At 40.1% G+C, this 25,593-nt stretch overlaps 1 protein-coding gene across 5 annotated transcripts in view; it reads right to left on the bottom strand.

Moving 5' to 3' along the window:
- Positions 1–25,593, bottom strand: part of ARHGAP10 (Rho GTPase activating protein 10) — a 325,463-nt gene that overhangs the window by 121,218 nt on the left and 178,652 nt on the right. For 4 of the 5 annotated variants that reach the window (XR_007476997.1, XM_033402919.2, XM_004263621.4 and 1 more), the window contains 2 exons: positions 7,787–7,861; positions 1,331–1,418 (listed from right to left, as the gene is read on the bottom strand). Coding sequence is in view for 4 of the 5 variants with exons in the window: in XM_033402919.2 (XP_033258810.1) it covers positions 1,331–1,418; positions 7,787–7,861 (163 nt within the window). In the remaining variant the exon portion in view is untranslated. The remainder of the gene's footprint in view (positions 1–1,330; positions 1,419–7,786; positions 7,862–25,593) is intronic. The other variant, XM_049709070.1, reaches the window with a different exon arrangement.

The following is a 25,593-nucleotide window of genomic DNA, read 5'->3' as shown; positions in this document are numbered from 1 at the left end:
AAAAAAAAAAAAAAAAAAAAGAGTAAAAATGACTCAGGTTCATCAACAAATTAAATGCTGGGGGGGCGGGGTAGAGGGAGGGGACTGCACAAATGAAAAACGACTTAAAACATACCAACCAAATGAAATGTGCTGACAGTGTTGAAATCCTGAAGGAATTAAAACAAACATTAAAATACGTTTTTGAAAAAAAAATCTGTAAAAATGGAACACAGATTGAGTACTGCATCATACGCATTTTGTTAGGTATGATAATTATATTCTTTTTGTCTTTTCTATAACGTTCTTTTTTTAAGTCCTTACCTTTTTTTGAGATATGCACTCAAGTATTTATGAGTGCAGCAATACGTTTTAGAAAATCTTTAAAGTATTATTCCAAAAAGTGGCAGTAGAGAGACTGATGAAACAAGAAGTGTCGAATGTTGAAAACTGAAGAGCAGGATAATGGGGCCATGAGGAGTCATTATACTCATCTCTCCGCTTGTATAAATTTGAAATTTTTAAAATATACAAATTTTTTAAAACACAAAATATGTAATATAAGTTGATTCTAATGTGCTTGTTGGAACCCAAATAGTATTTACCTGAAAATCAATCCTATGGGTTGGTTAAAAAGAACTGATGATGGGGGAGCAGTGCCATTTGTCTGCCAGGCAAAAAGCAAAGTCCCCAGCGGACCCACAGCCTAAGAATTACAGTCGTGACTGTTTTCCATTCCCTTACTCTGTGTACTTGTCCTTCATCTATCCTCAAGCTTTGTGATCATTCATTTCCTTTCTTTTCTCAAGAAAGGTGAATGCTCAAAGAAATGCTGAAGCTTTTCAAGCTCTAATCCTAGATACTTCCTATAGTAAATATAAAACTCAAAGTTTATCTTAAAAAAAAAAATTAAAAACCTCATCAAGTAAACTTCTTTTCAAATCGCTCGGTATATGTATGTCATCATTACAATCCTTTAAGTTCACATGGTTTACACTTAAATGAAAATGTCTTCATTTTAGCCCACAACATAAAGAAGAGATTCAATGAATGTAATAAACAGCCTTCTTCCTTACTGTTTCAGAGCATTTAATTCCAAAAACTCACATCCACAGTAGACTCTATTTCAAAACCCAAGTCTATTCCAGGTCTGTTCTGTTGCAATTTATCTATCAACTGATGTTCACTGACTATGTCCCACACTTCCTGGGACATCATTAGGTACCTCATAAATGTTCTCCTTTCTCATAAGGTTTGACTTTTGAGATGCATGTTCGGAGTCTGCATGTGCTGTGAGTTAAACATCCAAACAGTCCGCTCTTCCCCCGCCCCACTACCGAGAGGAGCTCACCTCAAATACTGTTTCAGGGCACTCGTTATTGTCTTCACTTCCCAATCTATAGAATTCTCCAGGTCCACCTCATTGCAGGTTTTCACATCTGGTGAGCAAGCAAGGAAGAAAAAAATAATTCAAACCTTGACCAAATGGCTCATCTTTAAACAGTCAAACCACAAATATTGAATTCTGTGGTTTCCTATAAAAACATTACATATAATTTCTTATCATATTATAAGCCATATTCTTTTATCAGACATTTCTCGCACTTCAGAAAATCTGTAGTGAAGATCGAAGTAAAAGGATAAGGGTTGGGCTGGGAGTAGGGGAGAACTGGACAGAGCATTTAAATATTCATAACTGCGAAGCATGTACAGCTATTATTATTACTACTACTACTCTTATTAGAAGGTACTACTCAGTAGCCATGGCTTACAGCATGTGGCATTTTGCAGTGTCTATACATTTGAACTTGTTTCAGGTGGCACGATTGCTATCACACTGTGTCATGACAGGGGAAACAGGCAGTACCCTTAATGGCAAAATTCCTATTAGAAGAACAAGAAGTCAGTGGGGGCAAAGGATGGTAAGTCTGGTCCCACACTTCTAAGGTTTATACTCATCATATTATCTTTCTGAAGACTAATACGTGATCAACCAAAACAGAAATGACACATAAACTTAAAAAGTCTTTCATGGGTAATCTTTCACATTAACGTTACAATCTATACACTCATCCAAGAAATATTTACTAGAAGCCTCTATGTAACATGTCTGACATTCATTCTAAATTAGTTTTCTTTGTCCTAAAAGTAAATTAATGATGCATTTCTTACAAATGCCCTTTCAAATATCTAGTAAACTCTAAAAAAGATGTAAAACAGGCACTAAAAAAAAGAAGAAGTAGAAGAGTTGAAGGAGGAGGAGGGCAGTGCAATTAGTTCTGTAAAGGAAAAAGTCAACCCTGGTTGAAATAGAAGGAAAGGATAGTGGGAAAGGCAAGCATTCCGAGTGCGGTGGCATCTCCGAGCCTTGTGAGGCTGGGCTACTGCACTTGGCCGTGACCTGGCAGCAGGGAGGAGCGTGCAGCAAGGGACACACACCTGGGCTTCAATCCCGCCTCAGCCCTGACCAGCCTCACCACCCCAACAAGTCAGCTCCAAACCTCTCTGAACTTCAGCTCTTCATGTGCACGACGGAGATAACGTACACGCTCTCGTGGAACTACTGAGAGCATCAAAGCAAATCAGGAATGTACGCAGATTTCCATAAATCATCAAATGAGTGGGTAATTACCACAACTGAGTCACCAAAAGTATAAGCGCTCAGTGGTGGTACCTACCCTCGGGAGGGAGCAGTAAATGGCTTATGATGAAAGACATCAAACAATCAACAGAAACTGGAGTGAGTTTCTACGCTCCAATCACACAAAGGAGAAAATAAGAGATTTGTGGAAAACACTTACTTCTCCCTCACTCCAGAATGATGTTTCAACTAAGACCCCCCCAGAAAACTAGTCGTTTCAGGTATTTTTTCCTCCCTTACACTGTATTTGTCTATATACAGAAGGAAACTTGTTAGTATACCCTTTTCAAACTAAAGTTCAAAAAGAAAATCCTGTCCAAATGGGACCACCATGTTAAGTCATGCATGCCACTTAAAAAGTTTGAGGCTTCGGCATGGGAAAGGATGGGTGACAATGCAATGTTATTTCTCAAACTTTTTGAAAATAAAGTAAAACAGGAAGTGATGGTTATTTCACAGCCATAACATCAGATACATGAAGTCGATTACTCAAAAGTCTGGAAACTTTTCAAAGCACCTCAACAACTCTCGATTACAGCAACTGACAGCAATATGCAATAAACTACAACAATGGCAATTGACACTGATTACATTTTGATCGGTTCCTACAGTTCAGAACTCATTTGTTACTGAGTTTGTCAGACAAGCCACAGATACATTCAAGAAATCAAATTAAGCACCCTGATTAAAGGTGCAATCCTTTATAACTAGGACTAAATAATTCTGTTCTAAAGGCTTTGCCAACCAATTACTGCAGTAACTGAATATTCTCTCTGTCATTAAGTCAATTATTTAAATCTCATACAAGTCAGATAACATTTTCAATCAACTTGCTACCAGCAAATCACCATTTTAAAATCCAGGAGGCTTCTAAAGGAAATCTTCTATTTTCAGCTTTTGACCAAATGATCATTCTATATTTTGAGAACCATAGTCTTTATATGAAAAAATAAGCCATCCTTTGAATTCATGGAATAAAAAGGAGCTGTCACACGAGAAGCCAATGACTACATAATGTCTATGGTATTAATCCTCTATTAAATTTTCACTGTTTTCAAATAACTCAATCATCCCTAGCAGCTCTTAACAATCTGTGGATGCACTGGGACTAGGTAAATTTGTTAATAACTTATTTGGGATTCAAACTTAAAAATGCATTTAGAGTGTTCAATCAGAATATATGTTCTACCATAAATAAGGTAGAAATTCTGTTTCCTTTCTGGCCAAGGAACACTATACCTCGTGGATTAGTTTAAAACCTAACCTAAACTAATGAACAGAGATACAAATAGTTGACTTTTTATTTCGGTAAATGCTTCATAATTCTATAACCAGTGGTCACTTTTTTGAAACCGGAAACTTTCAGCCCAGCCCAACGTGCTGGCACCCTACTCGACACTGACTTGGGTCCCAGTCGAAAGTACTTAGAGACGCCCAGTGATTGAATGAGTTTGGAGAATATTCTTTATAATCCAAAATCAGAATCTTTTTCAGCTACATTAGTTTACTTTTTCCCTCAATCTTTCTGAAAAGTCCTACAAACAAAGTAAACATGGTAATACGTTTATAGTAAAACTCCACTAAATTAGTCTGATTTCTGGCTTTCTATGGTTCTCTGTCTTAAAATAAAATCATCCAGCTGTTTTTACAAATTAAATTTAGAAACAAACAGAAAATTCACCAGCACACACAAGCTACCACCACATTTTCCCAGCACTTTCCCTTCCCTGCTCTGATGCTTTCATTCCAAAGAAGAAGAAGGAAGAACACAGAACAATTCTAACTCAGCAGAGTTCCAACCTACCAATTGCGATAATTCATCTGTTACATTTTCACCCCACTTACTAAAACACTGTGACTCACCCAAAGACACCTCATCTGCTATTTCTCCCTGCCTTCCCCAATTGCTTCAAGTTTCTAATAAAAAAAAAAAAAAATTCTACCAGACTATGTGTGCCCTCTGTTAGAGAAAAAAAAAAAAGAAGGAAAAGAAAAACACCTGTAAAGGGAAGGAATGTAATTGCTCACTGGGGCATGTTCTTGTGGAACCTTAAGAAACTTGGTCCAAGGGAAAGCTAGGAGGCTGTTGGAAAATCCAGCACACTGCTACTTTCTGCCCCCAGGGATGGAAGCTGACCAAGAAGGCAAACAACTCTCATCACCAGGGGAGAAGGGCAGCTGCCCACTCCTTTACCTGACCTGGAGGAGTACAAATGGTGGTCAGCTGCCATTAGTACTTCATGTGTGGCGGAGAGGAGAGAAGAAAGGGGCAGGGGAGGAAAGGGGAGCGAGAAAAAGGAATGGGGGAGGGGAAGAAGAAGAACAGGAAGGGGAAGGAGAAGAAGAACAGAGAGAAATATTTTTCTCTATTGTAATTTTAAACATGAAGGTCATGAAAACACACCCAGTAGAGACACAAGTGAAGAAAACATGCAAGATATTAAGCATGCATCCTTCTTTTAGAAATCACCACAAACTTTTACACAGGAGTATTTAAAGAATGCTGAAAATATTTTAAATACAAAAATATTTTATGTAAAAATGGCAATAAAGGAAAAATAATAGCAAAGTAAATGATTAGCTCTCAAGAACTAAAGAGAACCAAAGTGAACAGAAGTTCCTGTCAAAAAATATAAAACGACTTGGAACTTTATCTCAGATTTTTAAAGTTAGGTTACTTTTCATTTCTGCAAAGAAAAACGCATTCCAAACAAAAAGTACTTTGAAAAAATTCAAATTTGAAATAAACGTTATCTGGAGGAATCGAAATTTTAAAAAATAACTGCCTAAAGATGTTAAAACTTGGTAAATCTGGGGAAGGGGTATTATGGGAGTCTATTGTACTATTTACTTGCAATTTTTCTGCAGGCTAGAGATTATTTCAAAATAAAAAATTTTGGTTTTTAAAAGTAAATAAATAAAAATAACTCCGAGTACCACAAATGGGCAAAATTATCAGAATTAATTGTCTACTGGAGGGAAAAAAAATAGATTGGTACAAAAGAGCAAAATTAAAAATCTGGCAGACTCACCCAATTTTTTTCTCTTAAACATATATAACTTTGAAACAATGTAGAGAGGTTGGGAAATGTAGAAAATGAATATCTACGGGACAGTGTGTACACAACTATTCAGAAACTCAAATTCTTTTTTTGGAAGAGGTGTAAGTTAGTTCAATTTGAACACTTGCTGAATCAGGAAGAAAGGAAAGAAACATCTTAAGGTAATCTTAAATTCATTAGGAAATAGTGAATAAACCTCTTTCGTTAAGAGCTGAAGTTTGAGTTGGTAACATAAAGTAACAAGAAAATGATATTAATGCTAATAAAAATCCAAAGTTTGTGACTGACCATCTTAAATTCATACTAGGAATTATTTAGAGATGAAGTGAAATTAATTTATCCTGTGCCGTTCCCTTAAATGCATTACTTAATAAGAAAACAGTAAGTCAGTATCTTTCCCTTGTGTCAATTCTCTAATTTCCTCTGATTGCAGAATGATATGACTGAAAACACAGCATTTCTTTTTGCCAGCAGCTTAAATGAGGTTGTGTCCTGGACTTCTCTATGCTGAGCCTCACGGAAAGTGAAAACAGTTTTCCAGGTCAAGAATTTTTGAGGGTTTAGATATTTTAAGCACCTTGCAAGTTCAGAACTGTCTTGGGACATTTCCCATGAGCAGAGGAAAGTACCACCCAAGTCCAGGGATGTGGATGATCATATGGTTTTTCTAAGTTTAAGAACAAATTTGGAGACAGCTTAACACCTCAGGGTGACCACAGGGACACCTGCTTGTTTGAGCTGCCCTTGAACATGAATGAGAAGATAATAAAATAAAGCTATCGTCCTTCTAACCGATTCACTGCCAAGTGTGCCTTTCAGCCTTTCTCCCTTTCTGATACCAACAGAGTCTTCCAGTTCTAATCACCATAACACCATCTTGGAAATGAGAGAAGTGTTTCTAATTTTAAAATTAACTAAAAGCAGATGCTGTCGTCCCATTAAACCCTGCCAGCTGCTACTGAACCACTGGCAACCTGAGTCTATTTCATTTGGAGCCCACTAATGGTAAAAAGGAAAATCTGACTGCCAAAATTGCATACCCAAGTCAAACCAGAGAGGCAGAAAATGAAAACAACTCGCGAAAGCGAATGTATTCTAACAAGGCTCTCCAAGTCATGACGAGGCATTTTTCCTGTGGTTAATAAGCTCAGAAAAGAGTTGTTGCTTATTAAATCCTGAATTCAAACGCAGCCAAACAAGCAACGCTATCCGTAACATCCCGGCTGATTTGATTCAGCTCGGTTGATGCTTGCTCAAAGTAAGTCTTTGCGACAATGCTTTAAGATGCAGACGGGTTTAAATGCATTGACAGAATACCTGAGGGCACTGTTAATACTGATTAAAGTGAGATATCAAATAAATTAATATTTAGCAAGGTCATAATGACAGATCGGTTTCACACAGGCCCTCAAGCCTGATGAGTTATCGTCACCCCCCAGGAGGCAGCCTGCTTTGGGGTCATCGGGGGCGGAGGAGCAGGGCCTCTTACAGGTGGCACTGAGCTGACAGCAGAGTGTAATGTAAAAGCGCTTTGTCATTCACATAACGTCTGGGGTAATGAAATGAATTCACTTTCTGGCTTCCTCTTGTCTGCGATGCCAAAGAACACTGTGTTATCAGCACAGATGGAGCAGGCATGGTTCTGGAGAACAGCCTGGTGCAAACTACAAACAAGCCACTGTGCATACCAATGAATCCCTGAGAATCAGACCCTTGCTGTTGAGTGACAGTTGTGGAAGCTCCAGAAAAATGAGCGAGTCCCAGTGGTCTTGTGCAACCAAATGTACTGTCAAGACTTTGGACGGGCAATTTGGAAGCCATGCAAATCACAGAGGCCTGGCTGCTACTCCCCTGGGAGAAGCAAGCAGTAGAAGACGTTCACCCATGAGCTGCCTTCTTTTCTTCCTCCATTTCTTAGTAAGGGGGACCTGAGCAAACGCTAACCGACTTCCCTGAGCCAACTGTCTCTGCTCAGGAGAAAAGGACTCCAAGACAGCAGACGAAAAGGATGGATTCCCAAGTTACGTTACTATGAAACACTGAGTTGCAAAGACAACGAACATAAACAAACAATGCATGGAAAATGATTAGAAAAGAGGCATACCCATCAACATACTCAGAAGTCTCTGGACCTTTGAACTCACCCCCACAACTCTGTACAATCCTTGGTCGTTTATACCTATTTGGAAGAGACGAAATGTTAGCAAATACGAGACAGTCAAGTCTGAAAAGCTGTCAACAAACAGTGGCACTCAGAATCCTTGCTAACTCACGTTAGCAGCATTCCTGTTGCCTATAAAAACAACGTTTGACAAAAGTGAGTGTTTACCAACTTGCCTTAGCAGCTTGGTATTCATGACTTATGGTTGGAAGTTGATCTCCTGAAACACTGTTGCAGGTGGCCAAAATGTAAGGAGCCAGTGGTTATGAAAAAAAGTTGATTAAGTAGTACTCACACACACCAATGCAATTTGCAAAGATGCACGGCATCTTTCATGTTTCTTATGTTTACTTATTCTTGAGATTTGTCTTGAAAACTTTTAGCCTTTTAAAAATAATATGGTGCTGATTCGGACACAGGAAGAAACCGTTGTGTGGATGATTCTTGAAGACCATGGAAATCACTCACTCAAACGTAAAGCAAAACTTGTTTTGTTCAGGGTTTTTTTAAGAGCCATTACATGCACTGTCCAGTAAGAAGCACTACGACTCCAAAGGAGGATCAGAGGCTGTTTCACTGGGCTGCCTTTTGTTTCGTTCTCCTTACTCAGTTTCAAGCTTCTGAAATGTCCTATTCGTCTGTTATGTGCTGAATTGTGTCCCCCAAAATTCATATGTTGAAGTCCTAACCCCCAGTATCTCAGAATGTGACTGTTTCCGGAACTAAGGTCTTTAAAAGAAGGGGTTAAGTTAAAACAAGGTCATGAGGGTGGGCCCTAATCCAATATGACTGGTATCCTTATAAGCAGAGATCAGGCCACAGATGCAAACGGAAGGAAGACAGTGTGAAAACACAGGGAGAAGATGGCCATCCACAAGCCGTGGAGAGGGGCCCTCAGAAGAAACCAGCCCTGCGGACACCCTGTCTCGGATCTCTAGCCCTGAGAACTCTGCGAAAATAAACTTCTGTTGCTTAAGCCACCCAGTCTGTGGTACTTGATTACGGCAGCCCCAGCAAAACAGACACACCTTCTCTCTCGATTGTCTCTAGAGAGCTCAAAGGACCAGAAGAGGAAAGGCTGGCCCTTCAGCCTACACAAGACTATTAAGAAGGCTCAAGAATCAAAGTAGCAGAGAGGCACCTTCATGATGGGAAACACTGACTCCAAGAGCAGAGAAAGATGCAGGTCAGCCCTGCCAGGAGTTGGGAAAAAAAAGAAACTGTCAAGAAACACAAAAATCAGAGCTTGAGCCTGCCGGAGGAGAAAACACCAGCCACAGCCCACTCCTTCTGTCTCCTACAGGCTAGAAGACCATGTCCAGAGAATTTTAAATACCAGAGGATTTTTGTCAATACTACTCTATTTAAGAAACCTAAAATAGTGGCCTCAAAGCCAGAAGCCAAAAGAGCAAGTCATATGCTGCAAACAAACGTGCCCTCTGAGAAGTGCCCGACATACAAAGAGAAATGAAATAAGAATGTTACTTCAGCAATAATCATCACTCTGTGCTGGTAATTACTATCAGATAATAGATCAAGTTCAAATTCATCAACCCGAGAGGAGAGTTCATTGCTAATGCGTAATGAAAGGTACAAGGGGGAACTAATGCTACCCAACACAGTTTTTCCTTTTTTAACATGAAATTTAAATAAACCTCCTATAAAAGCAGCTTGGAAACGGCACCTAGAACACATGCACTCAAGTCATGTAGGATTTACTGTTTCTTGTTACATTGTCCTTAAAAGCTCTGGACTAGGGACTTGGGACAAATTTTACATCTATGAACACACACGACATACAAAAGACATCATATAAACAGATTTGAAGAATATAAACCAATCAATATGCCAAGTCATACGATTCGTATATCTTCTCCAACTTCTCTTCCAAATTTCCCCTATCAGCCAAAGGGATCAGCATTTCTCATCACCAAGTATTAGAATTTTGAAAATTTTCTTTGACTTCCTGTTACTTTCCAAATGCAACAGATCGCAATCTCTGCATTTTCTTCACACTCTGGACTAATCTCTGCTTCTTCAGCATGGCCTCGAATCTGATGCCTGCATGTTGGGCATCCTTACAGGGACATACACACAACCATAATCCATTCTGAACACCATCGTTTTTTCTACTTTCTATTTTTCAAGCCACTTTGATTACCTTTAGGTCTCTCCCATCCCCATTTAAAAGTTAAAGTCATCAGATCCAATCCGAATTCCTCAGCTGAAGAAGGATGTAAGGCACAGACACGTAACTCCCCATAAGGGGTCCCACCTCACCTACCCACATTTATTGCAGAGTATTCGTCTTCAATCAGAGCAGACCGCTGACTATCAAATTCATCCCCTCCTCAGGCACAAGTCTCCTCTGACGGGGAAGTTCTTCCCCTTCTCTTCATTAATAACTCATCTGCCAAATATGTATTCACCAAATACATGGCAGGTGTGATTCTAGTTGCCCAAGAGTCGACAGTGAGCAAGGTGAAGTCCCATCTAGACCTTCAAATCAGAAAAAAATCCCACCCTTTCTGTCACCACCCACAGTGATATTCCCTTTTATTAAAATTTTTATCTGTTTTGAACTTATATATTCTTTTCTCACCATTTTTTCTATTGAAGTGCAGTTAATTTACAATGTTGCGTTAGTTTCAACTGTACGGCAAAGTGATTCAGCTATACATATCTGTGTGAGCATATATGTGTCTATATCTATTCTTTTCCAGATTCTTTTCCATTATAGGTTATTACAAGATATTGACTATAGTTCACTGTGCTCCACAGTAGGTCCTTGTTGTTTACCTAATTTATATACAGCAGTGTGTATCTGTTAATCCCAGACTCCTAATGTCTCTCTCCCACCACCGCCACTATCTCCTTTGGTAAACCTAAGTTTGTTTCTATGTCTATGAGTCTGTTTCTGTTTTTGTAAATAACTTCACTTGTATCATGTTTTAGATTCCACATATAAGTGACATTGTATGATACTTGTCTTTGTCTGACTTGCTTCATTTAGTATGATAATCTCTAGGTCTATCATGTTGCTGTAAATAGCATTATTTCATTCTTTTTTACGTCTGAGTAATAGTCCATTGTATATATATATGTGTGTGTATATATACACACCACATCTTCTTTATCTATTCATCTGTCGATGACATTTAGATTGCTTCCATGTCTTGGCTACTATAAACAGTGCTGCTATGAACCTTGGGGTGCAGGCAACTTTTTGAATTAGAGTCTTTGTCTTTTCCAGATATATGCCTGGGAGTGGGATTGCAGGATCATATGGTAGCTCTATTTTTAGTTTTTTTAAGGAAACTCCATCCTGTTCTCCATAGTGGGTGTACCAATTTACATTCCCACCAACAATGTAGGAGGGTTCCTTTTTCTCCACACCCTCTGATATTCCCTTTTTCTGAATGTGACTCGTAATTATTTTCTTTTAACACCTGATCACATTTTAAAACAAGCCCACATTCTGCCAAAATCAAAAATCTGAATGCCTGACCTGACATCAGGTTATTTAGGTCTGTATTTTTCCCCACTCAGCATGAATATTCATATGTCACTATGTTAAAAATAGTTTCCACACCAAACCTATCTGAAGACATTAAATATGGGACAGTACATGTCCCATATTGCCTTTGCTCAAACACATCCACCTCAGAATTTTCAGATTAAGAATCGTGGACTCTGGGACTTCCCTGGTGGTCCAGTGGTAAAGAATCCACCTTCCAGTGCAGGAGATGTGGGTTCGATCCCTGTTTGGGGAACTAAGATCCCACACGCCGCGCGACAGCTAACTAAGCTCACGCACCACAACTACTGAGCTTGCGTGCCTCAACAAGAGAGCCCGCGTGACACAACCAAGACCCGACGCAGCCAAAAAAAATTAAAAATAAATAAATTGTTAAAGAAAAAAAAAGAATTGTGGACCTGTGTTCTTCCTTTTCTCCCCAAATACATAGAGATATTACCTGGAAAGATATTAGGTTAACTTTGATTTGGACTTTTTTCGTTTGTTTATTTTTAATAGCTTTCACAGTGCCTTGCATAGAATAACTGAGTACAGAATAGGTATAGCTAGGTTGATCTGACTTGAAATTATTTTAGAACTACAGGTACAGACTGAACTTGGCCCAAACCAGACATTACACTTAAGAACTAAAAACTTTAACATCCAAGGTATTAATAAACAAAACGAAAAGACAACCCTCAGAATGGGAGAAAATATTCGCAAATGAAGCAAGTGACAGGGATTAATCTCCAAAATATACAAATAGCTCATGAAGCTCAATACCAGAAAAACAAACAACCCAATCAAAAAATGGGCAGAAGATCTAAATAAACATTTCTCCAAAGAAGACATACAGATGGCTAAAAGCACGTGAAAAGATGCTCAACATCACTAATTATTAGAAAAATGCAAATCAAAACTACAGTGAGGTATCACCTCACACCAATCAGAATGGCCAACATCAAAAAAATCTACAAACGATAAATTCTGGAGAGGGTGTGGAGAAGAGGGAACCCTCCTACACTGTTGGTGGGAATGTAAACTGGTACAGCCGCTATGGAGAACAGTATGGAAGCTCCTTAAAAAACTAAAAATAGAGCTACCATATGATCCAGCAATCCCAATCCTGGGCATATATCTGGAGAAAACCATAATTTGAAAAGATACATGCACCCCAATGTTCAATGCAGCACTATTTACAATAGCCAGGACATGGAAGCAACCTCAATGTCCACTGACAGATGAATGGATAAAGATGTAGTAATATGTACAATGGAATATTACTCAGCCATAAAAAAAGAACGAAATAAGGCCATTTGCAGCAACATGGATGGACCTAGAGACTGTCATAATGAGTGAAGTAAGTCAAACAGAGAAAGATAACTATCATATGATATCACTTATATGTGGAATCTAAAACAAAGGGTACAAATGAACTTATCTACAAAACAGAAACAGAGTTACAGATGTAGAAAACAAACTATGGTTACCAGTGGGTAAGGTGGAAGGGAAGGGGATAAACTGGAAGATTGAGATTGCCATATACACACTATTACATATAAAATAGATAACTAATAAGGACCTACCGTAGAGCACATGGAGCTCTACTCAATACTCAGTAATGGCCTATATGGGAAAAGAATCTAAAAAAGAGTGGCTAAATTTATAACTGAATCACTTTGCTGTACACCTGAAACTAACACAGCATTATAAATCTACCGTACTCCCATAAAATATTTTTTTAAAAATCCAAGGTATTAAAGCTTTTTTGGCATACCAAAGCTTACTGACAGGTATCATTACCACAATACTTTCTAACTTTTTTTTTTTTTTTTTTTTTTGCGGTACGCGGGCCTCTCACTGTTGTGGCCTCTCGCGTTGCGGAGCACAGGCTCCGGACGCGCAGGCTCAGCGGCCATGGCTCACGGGCCCAGCCGCTCCGCGGCACGTGGGATCCTCCCGGACCGGGGCACGAACCCGTGTCCCCTGCATCGGCAGGCGGACTCTCAACCACTGCGCCACCAGGGAAGCCCCACTTTCTAACTTTTAACAAAAATCTATAATTGGTCCAAAGTGTTTATAGGCCCAAGGATTTTTTTTTCTTTTAATTTATAAGATTGGTTCTGATTGGTAGTAAAGGCAAGGTAAGTGCTCTCAAGTTCACTGACAAGCAGCTGATGACAGCTGTCCCTGGGCAAAGCGGCCAAGGTGATATCAAACGTGCCTTCCTTCCCACCACCTGCCTCCTCCAATCTCACACAGTGCTGTCACTAAGCACTGCCCACATCTTCCTTGAGGAGAGGGGCGAGAAGTAGAAATGAGTTTCATCATCATCTCTGCCTCACTGTTTCCTTCTCCAAACCCAAATGATGCTACCAGACCCAGAGGGTCCGTTCAGCTCCAGAAAACAGCTGCCTGGAATTCAGGAGCCCCAGTGGCCAACCAGAGGTCCTTGTAGGTGGGCTGGAGAATCAAAAGAGAAAAGAAGATACTTTGAAACAATAAAAAAAAAAATTACAAGCAAAAGGAAAAAAAAAGTTTTAGAGGGTTGATAAATTCCATTAAACAACAGAGGTGGAGGTAAAGGCTGGAGGGACTCAACTGACAAGTCAATGAAGTAAGAAGAAAACACAGTGCCATTTGGAGTTAAGGAAGCAGAAGAGAGAAGACAGGTAATTAAAACTCGCACACAGGAAAGGCAAACAGGGAGAAGAAGAATATAAAATGAAAGGAAGGAGAAGTTGGAAAGAAGTGAGAAGATAACAGGCTAGAAATTATATCACACTTAATTTCCTGTTAATTTCATAAAAAGTATTGAGGACTTACTATATTTTAGGCACTGAGTTAGAATAAAGTGAACACATAGGGTAAAATTAAAAAGAGAATTAAAATGAAAACAGAGAACAACTTGGGACTAACCCAGCCAGAAAGTCTTTTGTTTAGGAAAGAACATTTTTGGCTTCAGGAGCAGATTCTGTGCCTGAGAGCCCATGGTATACATTTAACAAAGAAACTGAATAAACTAATAAATAAACTGAATCAGTAATTGATAAGCTGATGATTGGTTAGTAAAGAGATGTGGAAAGAAAATGAAAAGACAAAAAGGATTATTCATAACTACAAAAAATAATACAACATTGTAAATCAACTATACTCCAATATGAAATTTTTAAAAAATGTTTTAAAAAGAAAAAAATAGATATAACAGTATAAAAAAGTAAGGCTCAAACTGGAACATCAATACTTTTGATGGTAACAGGCACAAGATTATTGCAAAAAACTTTCCAGGTGTGTGATTCTACAGAATAAATGATCAGATTCCAGGGGTTTATAAACTAACATTCATTCAGTTCTCATCTAGTAACCAGCAAAGTGCTTGGTGTGAACTGAGATATTTGAGCAATATTTGCAGAGGAAGTGAAATGTTTATTTGCATTTGTGCACGTTGACAACAGGGGTGAAAGGTCATTAATGTTCATGTTCACATTCACATCAAAAGTCTGCAACGTGTCATTATTAATGAGGCACACGTGCATATACAAACATGGACATGGATAAGTACAAATAAAGGTTTACACATCTCACCAGCACTGCAAAGACAAACTCCCCTGTTGGCTATGTAATGAACAAATACAAATATTCATGCATGTATGTGTGTGTATAATAATTTTAAATATGTTTGGTAATTATATCTTATATATCTTGAAAGATTCTTGAAAATAAAAGGGAAACAGTATCATATGTAAAATGATTAGGGAAAATTTGTGAGGAAATACCTAGCAACAAGGCTTAAGAATGCTATGCTAGGGCTTCCCTGGAGGCGCAGTGGTTGATAGTCCGCCTGCCGATGCAGGGGACACGGGTTCGTGCCCCGGTCCGGGAAGATCCCACATGCCGCGGAGCGGCTGGGCCCGTGAGCCATGGCCACTGAGCCTGCGCATCTGGAGGCTGTGCTCCACAACGCGAGAGGCCACAACAGTGAGAGGCCCGCGTACCGCAAAAAAAAAAAAAAAAAAAAAAAGAATGCTATGCTATATCTCTAATTATTAGAGAAATGCAAATCAACACACAATGAGGCATCACCTCACACCAGTCAGAATGGCCATCATCCACAAGTCTACAAATAAGAAATGCTGAAGAGGGTGCAGAGAACAAGGAACCCTCCAACGCTATTGGTGGGAATGTAAATTGGTGCACCCACTATGGAGAACAGTATGGAGGTTTCTCAAAAAACTAGAGTTGCATATGATCCAGCAATCCCACTCCTGGGTATATATTGGAGAAAACTCTAATTCGAAAAGATACATGCATCCCAATGTTCACGGCAGCACTATTTACAATAGCCAAGACATGGAAGCAGCCTAAATGTCCATCAACAGATGAATGGACAAAGAAGATGTATTATACACACATATACACACACAATGGAATATTACTCACACATAAAAAGGAATAAAAGAATGCCATTTGCAGCAATATGGATGGACCTAGAGATTATCATACTAAGTGAAGTCAGAGAAAGACAAATATCATATGATATTGCTTATGTGGAATCTTTAAAAATGATTCAAATTAACTTATTTACAAAACAGAAACAGACTCAGAAACATGGAAAATAAACTTTAGGTTACCAAATGAGAAAGTGAGGGGGGAGGGATAAATTAGGAGTTTGAGATTAACATATACACACTACAATATATAAAATAGATAATCAACAAGGACCTACTGTATAGCACAGGGAACTATATTCAATATCTTGTAATAACCTATAATGGAAAAGAATCTGAAAAAAATATAGAGAGAGATATATATATATAACTGACTCACTTTGCTGTACACCTGCAACTAACACAACATTGTAAATCAACTATACTTCAATTCTTTAAAAAAGAAAGAGATACTACAAAAGGCATTCAAAGAAAAGCAATGAAGAGACTCATGAATATCGTTTCAGGTCATAGGTGAATTACAAAAACTTGGTAATGCGTTCCTTCCATACATTTATAACTAACCCTCGATAAGCACTATGCTTATATGTCTGTGTAAGTATAGTAAACACGTTCCAGTCCACCCACTACACTGAGTCACATAAAAATAAACAGGTTCATACACAAAGATACCCTTTCAAGATACAGAGTGATCCATAATATTTTAAGGTTCTGTCAAAAACACATGTTTATATTAAATTAGTTTTAAATATAAGCACATAGAACCAAGAATGATTCACTCTTCCATCAAAGGGACCTACTATTCAACATCATAAATTTAAGAAGCTCTATATATAAAACTGCAGAATTCTAAAGCTTTAGAAGAAGAATGCATTATTTTTAACACTTACAATGTATTAAATACTGCAAAAAGCAGTGTAAGAGACCATTTCTAAGCACTGGGACAGTTAGAAGGTTACCTATACCTTTACAAAGATGAGAAGCTCAAAATGATACCGAGTAACATTTTAACCTTTCTAGATCTTGGTTCCCTCATTTAAAAAAAAAACAACAAACAAAAACAAAACATATCCTGGAAATAGAAATTTGTTAAGGTTATAAGATACAAACTATTACAAATTAAGCTTATGGAGATTCTGGAAGCTTCCAGCTCTCCCCTCTCCCAGTTGTTACTGGCAAGTTATTCAACCTGTCTCAACTTCTTTATCTGAAAAATGAGGTTAATGATGGAATGGGGTTGTTGTGAAAATTAAAGGAGATAACGTTTATAAAGCATTTGCATGAGCCTTACATAACAAGCACTCATGAAAATCTTTTTAACTGTAACATAAAATCAAGATTAATATCAAAACACCTTGGCAAAATACATATAAAAGTCACTCTAACCAAGGCATGTAGTCTACAGCCCACTGTCATAAAATAAAGCTTATGTTGGGAAGACAGTCAAAGTTTATTTAATACGAATGACTCATGGAAAATATAAAATTCCTGTTCACCAATAACGTTTGGAATTTCTCCCCTGGATGATAATTATTTGGACGGCAGATAGAAAAGCATTACAGACAGCTACTATCTGCCAGGAACTGATCTGCGTTTTCCTTTCCTATGAAGTCTTGCTTCCACTTTCGTGTTGGCTTTCCCCTACTCTTTTCATAAAAATCCATTTCTGGGCTAGGATCAAGAGCCTCCCTACCAGCAGGCACCTAGCGGAGAGGTCTCATGATTTCATTCATGTGTTCTTTTCACACCCAGACCAACCCAAGGCTGAGCTCAGAAACCTGCCAGCTTGGCACTCCCGAGGCTGGCCGTCACATGCATGTCCATTCCAGCAGGAGTGAGAAATACCCAAAAACAGGACAAGGCAAATATCCCATTCCAGGTCCAAGCCAATTTCTTTGGAAGTACTGATAATTTCTGGACTCTTCAGACATCTAGGCCTGACTCTAAGTCTCATCCTCTCAAATCCAAGTCTCAAATACAAAGAGTGTTTGGTTTATTAAGGGCTACCTTTGTATTAGGGTCCAAATGGACTATAGTATATTCCCAGTACTCCGTGTGGCTGGCCTCATCTCCCGTTTCTAGCCAGCACAAGGGAAAGCATTTTTGCTTCAGACCAGACAACCCCTAGGCTTGCTGTTATTCCTTGTACAACCACCAAGCCAGCAGGCAGGATGCCTAGAGAGGGGCAGGAGGAAGCTGCAAAATAACAGGGAGTTTCCTCTCTCACTAGAAACACTCGGGGTCCCAAACTCTCCCCAGGTGTCTGATGTCTAGCTGTCCCAGGTCTAAGAGATCTAGCTCTGACTCATTCGACGTGCCCTTCCATCTTTCCTCACAGCGTGAACCTCCGGGAAAGAAGCATCTCACAGCCTCTGCACCTTCCGGCATCCCTATCACCACTAAGGTGCTCGGTCACCCAACTCTTCGTCTCATTTTACTTCTATCGCCACAGAGTAAATCTAAGAATCGAAGACCGGCATTCAAATCCCAGCTCTGCCACTTTCAACTTGTCTCTTGAGCCTAATATATGCACCTAAGCCTAATCAAGAAGATGTATCTGTTCAACCACCTACTGAGTTGTGTAGAGCCCGGGTGAACTAGAGTACACAGAATACTCGGAAAATGTAAACTGCCGTTTATTTGAATTTCAAACACTGTCAGCTGCAGGTCCCACACTGACATTAGGTCTGCCACTGAGAGACTTTCCAGGGAGTTGCAGAGATTCTCAGCAAAGGGGACACATCTTCCTTGGGTTGATGGTACACCCTCAGGGGTCCATGATGGAGCTGGTCTGGAAAGAGGGCAGGTGTAACTTCAGGATGGCTTCATCCCAGATCGAGATGAGCACTTCAGAGAGTGATACTCAAATCTTCCCTCCCCACTTCCCTTTCCTATTGTCTACAGTTTCAAACCTCCTCTGTTCCTTAAACATTTGTCTTCTGAAAAGATGCTCGATGTCACTAATTATTAGAGAAATGCAAGTCAAAACTACAGTAAGATATCACATCACACCAGTCAGAATGGCCATCATCAAAAAGTCTACAAACAGTAAACGCTGGAGAGGGTGTGGAGAAACGGGAACCCTACACTGTGAGTGGGAATGTAAATTGGTGCAGCCATTATGGAAAACACTATGGAGGTTTCTTAAAAAACTAAAAATGGAGCTACCAAATGATCCAGCAATCCCATTCTTGGGCATATATCCAGAGAAAACCATAATCCAAAAGGATACATGCACCCCAGTGTTCACTGCACCACTGTTTACATAGCCAAGATATGGAAGCAACGTAAATGTCCATCAACAGATGAACGGATAAAGAAGATGTGGTACAGGGACTTCCCTAGCAGTCCAGTGGTTAAGACTCTGAACTCCCAATGCAGCGGGCACGGGTTCGATCCCTGGTTGGGGAACTAAGGATCCCACATGCCACGCAGTGTGGCCAAAAAATTAAAAAAAAAAAAAAAAAGAAGAAGAAGTGGTACATATATACAATAGAATATTACTCAGCCATAAAAAAGAACGAAATAATGCCATTTGCAGCAACACGGATGGACCTAAAGATTATTATACTAAGTCACACAGAGAAAGGCAAATATCATATGATATTACTCATATGTGGAATCTAATTTTTTTAAAAATATACAAATGAACTCATTTACAAAACAGAAACAGACTTACAGTTATCAAAAACAAACTCATAGCTACCAAAGGGGAAACGGGGTTGGGGAGGGGGATAAATCACGAGCTTGGGATGAACACACTCACTACTTTATCTAAGACAGATAACCAACAAGGACCTACTGTATAGCACGGGAGCCCTACTCAATATTCTGTAATAACCTATAAGAGAAAAGAATCTAAAACAAGAATGAATAGGGCTTCCCTGGTGGCGCAGTGGTTGAGAGTCCGCCTGCCAATGCAGGGGACACAGGTTCGTGCCCCGGTCCGGGAAGATCCCACATGCCGCGGAGTGGCTGGGCCCATGAGCCATGGCCGCTGGGCCTGCGCGTCCGGAGCCTGTGCTCCGCAACGGGAGAGGCCACAACAGTGAGAGGCCCACGTATCGCAAAAAAAAAAAAGAATGAATGTATGTATAACTGAATCGCTTTGCTGTATACCTGAAACTAACACAACACTGTAAATCAACTATACTCCAATAAAATTAAAACATTTAAAAAAAAAATGTGTCTTCTATTGTTTCATTCATCTCCAGCATCTTCAGAAGATCAGCCTAGAGAATCTCCATGTCCTCATGGTCACTGTGGTTCAGAGCACCAGCTTTAAAAAGAAGTCGGTCTTGGACGTGAGCTGTAGTCTGCCATTTCCTAGCCCTGAGACTCACACAAGTCAAATGATGACCCTTCACTTCAGCCGACCATGTAAAACGGAGAAATACCACTGTCTTACAGGGTTCTTGTAAAAATGACACGTAAGTACAACCTCGTTATTCTCCCGTTTCATGACTTCTTGACTTCTATTGGCTGTTTCTCGATCCTCCTCATACCTGAATTATCTAGAGCATTGACACTGTTGATCCTCCTTCAAATCTCCCCTTGTGGATTCCCTTACACCACACTCTCTTGATTCTCCTCCTACCCCTTTGACTGTCGTATGTCTCCTTCACTCTTCTTCTTCCTCTCATTCTCTAAATGCAAAGATCCCCAAAGATTCTGCCCTTTGCCTCACTATCTTCTTACCTCACCATTCACCTGAAGGATTTTCCAACTATCCAAACTTTGCCTCTCTAAAAATGACGCCCATACCTCTCTGGCAGCCTTCATTGCGTTTCTGACAGAAATGTCACAGGTACCTGGAATCTGGGATATCCAAAACCAGTCTGTATTCCCCCTGAACCTACTGTTCCTCTTGCATTCTCTGTCTTGGCTAAAGATGTCTTCAGCTACCAGGGCTGGAAACCTTAGAGTCAGTTTTTCCTTTTCCCTTTCGTTTACCTCCTACATCCAACAGGCCACCAGATTCTATTTTTCTGCCAAGTGTCTCTTCTTATGCATCTTTTCTTTCCATTGCCAATGGCAAGTTTAAACCTCCGTGATTTCTCACCTGGATTATTTCTAAAACCCAACCAGTCATCTTTCCTTCTATGCCCCTCCCCGCATCAACTCTACTTCCTGTCAAAGATCTGAACACACCCCTGCTCAGATCTGTCATTGTCGCACCAGTGCCTACAGAACTGAGGCAAATACGCAGCCCAGCACCTGGGATCTGCCACACTCCGGCCTCAATTGCTCACAGAGCATCTTCTCACGTCATCTCCACCCACTCACCTCCGCCAGCAACACCCCAGGGTGGGTGAACACCATCTGCGCCAGCATCTCCCTCTGAAGCAAAGAACAGGTTTGCTTGCAGCCTTGGAAAATATAGTGTCCATCTAGAACAAACGGCAGACATGCTTGCCAGTCATTTCGAAAGAGTCGAGTTTCCTAAGTTCAGAGTTATCCTTCTCCTAAAACACAACCCAATGTGTGCAGATATATCTGAGCCTCTTTGCAGTGCCCTTGGGAACTGGGGCTCAGGGCCCCAACACGAAATGTAAAACACTGGCTACTGAGAGTAGTGGACTGTCCTTCACCTCTGATCCAGGAGTCTTGTGTCTTCTACCAGCATCCATGACACTGTACAGGCTACTTGTTCACATGAAAGTAAAGTAAAATCTCAGCACCTTCACTGTCTTGAAACTAAAGGTTAGATTTAAGAACAGGAACCATACCTTGACCATTTCTCCCCTGTATCTTTCCTTCAAGAAACAGCCAGAAAGTTCTGAGTAAAGTCCACCTAACATGTACACACCCAGAAGTATTAAGTAGTAAAGTAAGAGGGAATAAATGGGCAGCTAGGGAAGAGTACATGTTATTTTCAAACTCATCATTCGTGTAGCTCAAGTTGAAGTAGCTACAAATTTTTACTTACTTCTAAATTAGAAAAGAGACTCAGACTCAAGGCAAAAGTTGTCCGTTGCTATTTGCAAGACTCCTTTTTATCCCTCCTCTACAGAGATCAGAATATTAGAAAAGGTCTACTGGTGTCTCGCTACTGCCACCTGCCTCTCCTCCACCTCAGAGCAGCTGTGGCATTAGGGACAAATCCATGTTAGGCAAAGGCAACCCTGGACAATCTCTCTCTCTTTTTTTTTTTTCCTCTTTTCTTTTCTCTTTTCTTTTCCTCTTTTTTTCTGAAAGCTTGAGATAATCTAAAGCCATCATCTTCCTGCTGAGTCTCTTTTCTTCCTTGCACTCTGGCCATTTAACTGCTCAAGTATCCGTAGGGCAGAGAGACAGGAGGTTGAAAGGCAAGCCAGTTAATTTCACTGCTTGTTACAAGAGCCACTTAAAATTACGTGACTAAAGTGAACTCAGGTGATTTCTTTGCCTACATAAATTACTATTTAAAAAACAAATCCCTTAGTGTTCCCAGAGCCTTGCATCAATAATGGGACCACTGAATTGTGACTGGCCTCAATTCATAGATTTATTTCTAAAGAAGCAACTCACATTTACTGAGCACTCAATATACGCCAATGTCCCAAGCCTCCCTGTTTAATTCTCACAACGACCCTACGAAAAAGTTGCTACCATTATCCCGAATTACACATGATCAAATCAAGACAGAGAGGTTAACCAGCTCACTTGCATGGCTGCAGAGCGAAGAAGTGGAGAAAGAGATGCTGAACAAGGCTGACTTCTGAGTCCCTGTTCTCCAGCTGATGCTAAGAGTGCCGAGAGAGCCTTACAATAAAGTGCCCACGGACCTCATCCAAATGGGAGCCAAACACACAAAGCCTTGCACACCTACTCAGGAGCAAGAAGATTTAACCATCTGTCCGTATTAATTTCACTCAACCATTCATTTGGAGGCTAATAGCTTTAGACACTTCTTTGCTCTTAAAACAAATAAGATTACTAATTGAGAAAATTAAAAATCAGTCCCGAATCGCCTGGAGTTAGTATTTCAGCTCCGCATTTGCATTTCTGCAGACACCACAAGACTCTTCACCTCCCTACCGTGGAAGCCTGTCCTCCGTATCCACCCACACACATCTCACACCCATTCTGATTCAAAAAGAGACAGCGAGCGAGAAGGTCTAGTTTACTTGCTGTAAATTTTCTGGGGACAGCTGTTCTTTATTTTCTTCATTTTGCACATAATTGGCCCTTGGCAGTTGAAGATTAATGTGCAAACGTAGTAAAATATGTTGAAGTCCACTTTGGGCATTTTCCCCCCCACAAAGATTAATACTGAAACTATACATTATCATCTTCTACCGTCCTGAGGCCCCATACAATTCCAGAAGTGCTCTGGAATCAGAAAAACCCTCAAGCCAACTTGAGAACGATTTTCCAAAGACCTAAAACTTTGCTTTCCAAAGAAAGAGAAATTCACTTTTACATGGGACAATTCAGACTGTCACATCTTAGATGTGGCTTCCTACTTCTATCCCATGAGTTCACAGCTTGTTACAAAGCTGAATTTGATAACTGACAGCTTGCCTAGACCGACATTTTAATGCCATGCTCTAGAAATTAAAGTGAATATTCAAATTATCCACATATGGAAGAATTTTTTAAGAGAAATTCATAAACAGAAGTGGCACACAAATATAGTTTTAAATCATGACAACTATTTAAAGAACTTTTTAAGCAAAAGAGCCTTACTTTGGTTTTGCACATTTTACAACATATGCACCTGAAAAACGCTGTGTCACCCAGTTCCAAACAAAAGACCAGGTATTGGGCATGGGAGGCAGCTCCTTAAGTTGTTTACTTAAGGAAATTATTCTCCAAGCTCTGAAACCTTGCGATTTTTTTCATATGTAACATGATGCATCTTTCTATCTATGTCTAAAATATTACCCATAATTCAGAAAGATGCTGACAAATTCATGGAGTGAAAACCAATCCTGCAAGTTATTTGAAAGCACTAATTCCAATCACATACAGAAGAATAAATTCTTTCACTAATCTTCCAATAATATTACAAACTGTTGGAACACATAATACTGCCAGTGTGGCATTTTCAGCAGATCTCTGAATACTCGAGCAAAAAGCAAATGCTTATTGAGTGCTTACTATGTGTGTAAGACATTGTACTTAGAAATGCGAAGAGGCAAAGGATAAATAAGACATTTTCTCTACTCCAAGGGAAAAGCAAAGTTCCAGAAACAAAATAAATATGTGAGACACAGTTAACGATACCAGGCAACAGAAGTGCCAAATGAAGAACGTGCACATCTCGGGATTAAAACAATCCAGGGGAAGGATGGAAAGAGGAAATAAAGAGATACATTTATGAGTAGTAAAATCTACTATCATCAAAATTAGCTCTTTGACCTTCACAAACGTGGGTGGGAGTAGACAGTGAGAATGAACTTCCTAGTTCCAGTCTTTTAGAAACTAAGGGTCTGAAAGGTTAACAAAGTTCTACCAAACTACAACTTTCCAGAATGCCTCCCTTACTGCACCACTTTGGAACGTAAACCTACAAATCCTTGTCACCCACAGAAAGGTAAACCTTCCACAGAGGGACGCGAGTGCCCCCTCTCTCCCACACACCTCTCCAGCCCCTCCTCCAGTCTCACGCAATGACTCTCAGGTCCCAGATGCAGCACATCCTTTCTAACACCTCCACTTCAACACCCACTCTTTTCCCTGCCAAGACTCCTTGCTCCTGACACCCTGCAAATGTGCACCTAGAACGGTTCCCCCTCGTACTTTAGAAGGAAGCCCGACTGCTGGGTCCTCAAGGAAGCCTAGAGTCAGTGGTATTTCAGAGGCCCAGGAGGGGCAAAGGAAAAGACTGGACCCATCATCATCTTCCAGGGGTGCAGGCGCCTGGAAAAGCAGACCCCATCGTGACAGCGCCATGCATCAGACACAAACAATGGCCGAGAGGGTGTATAAACTGCTTGAGAATACTGGCGTCTTTTCCCACAGAGGGAGAAACTACCACAGGGCATCAGAAACTAGGCATCATGCAGAGATGGTAGGTAGGAGGGCTAGAAGCAAAGCAGTGAGATGAGTGAACGCTTCTGAATTTGCCTTGGATTAACCTACAAGCATCTAGCTTTGAACCATCCTTGACTTCTGATGCACTGCAACTTGGCCACTTTGAGACATTTGGTGATTACTTCTCTTAAGCTCACTTTTTAGGGTGGAGGTTGTACCCTACATCAACTATGCTCTCTCTTGTAATCCCAGAAGTTACATGGATCCAGGACCTGGAGCCTTCATAAACTCTACTTTCTCAGGAAAGCTTCTTCTATCCCCTAAAAAGTACAAGATGAGAAAACTCCCGTCTCCACCTGTCTGTTCTTACTGGACCTCTCACTGTCTACCGCAGAAGCCCGGCCACCAATGATTTTGATTCAACAAAGATGACTGAGCCCAGGAATCTGCATTTTCAAGAAGCACCCTGGTGATCCTAATATATTTCATCAGGTCTGCCAGGGACCCATGAGTTTCCCTGATATCCTTTGTTTCCCAAACTAAAACTTGAAGGTGAAATTCCTTGCAGAACTGTGATTCTCTGTGTACAACCAACTGCTCCAGATGACGACATCTTCCTCTGCTCAATCACTTGGACGTATCCGTGCTGCCCGACCCCAGTGCCAAATCGATCATCCTCAATCAGTTACCTCCCCTATGGAATACTCCAACCTAGGCAGAATTCTGAGTCATTCCACCTATGGCTACTAATACTGGTTTTTATATTTACCTTTCTAATAAGCCTGCTACTCTGCTATCCACTACGCTCTAGTACTTACCCCAGG

Source organism: Orcinus orca, chromosome 4 (genome assembly GCF_937001465.1).
Source record: "Orcinus orca chromosome 4, mOrcOrc1.1, whole genome shotgun sequence".
Classification (NCBI taxonomy): Eukaryota; Metazoa; Chordata; class Mammalia; order Artiodactyla; family Delphinidae; genus Orcinus; species Orcinus orca.
The sequence above is the reverse complement of the archived record's forward strand: the minus strand, read 5'-3'. Positions and strand labels throughout refer to the sequence as shown.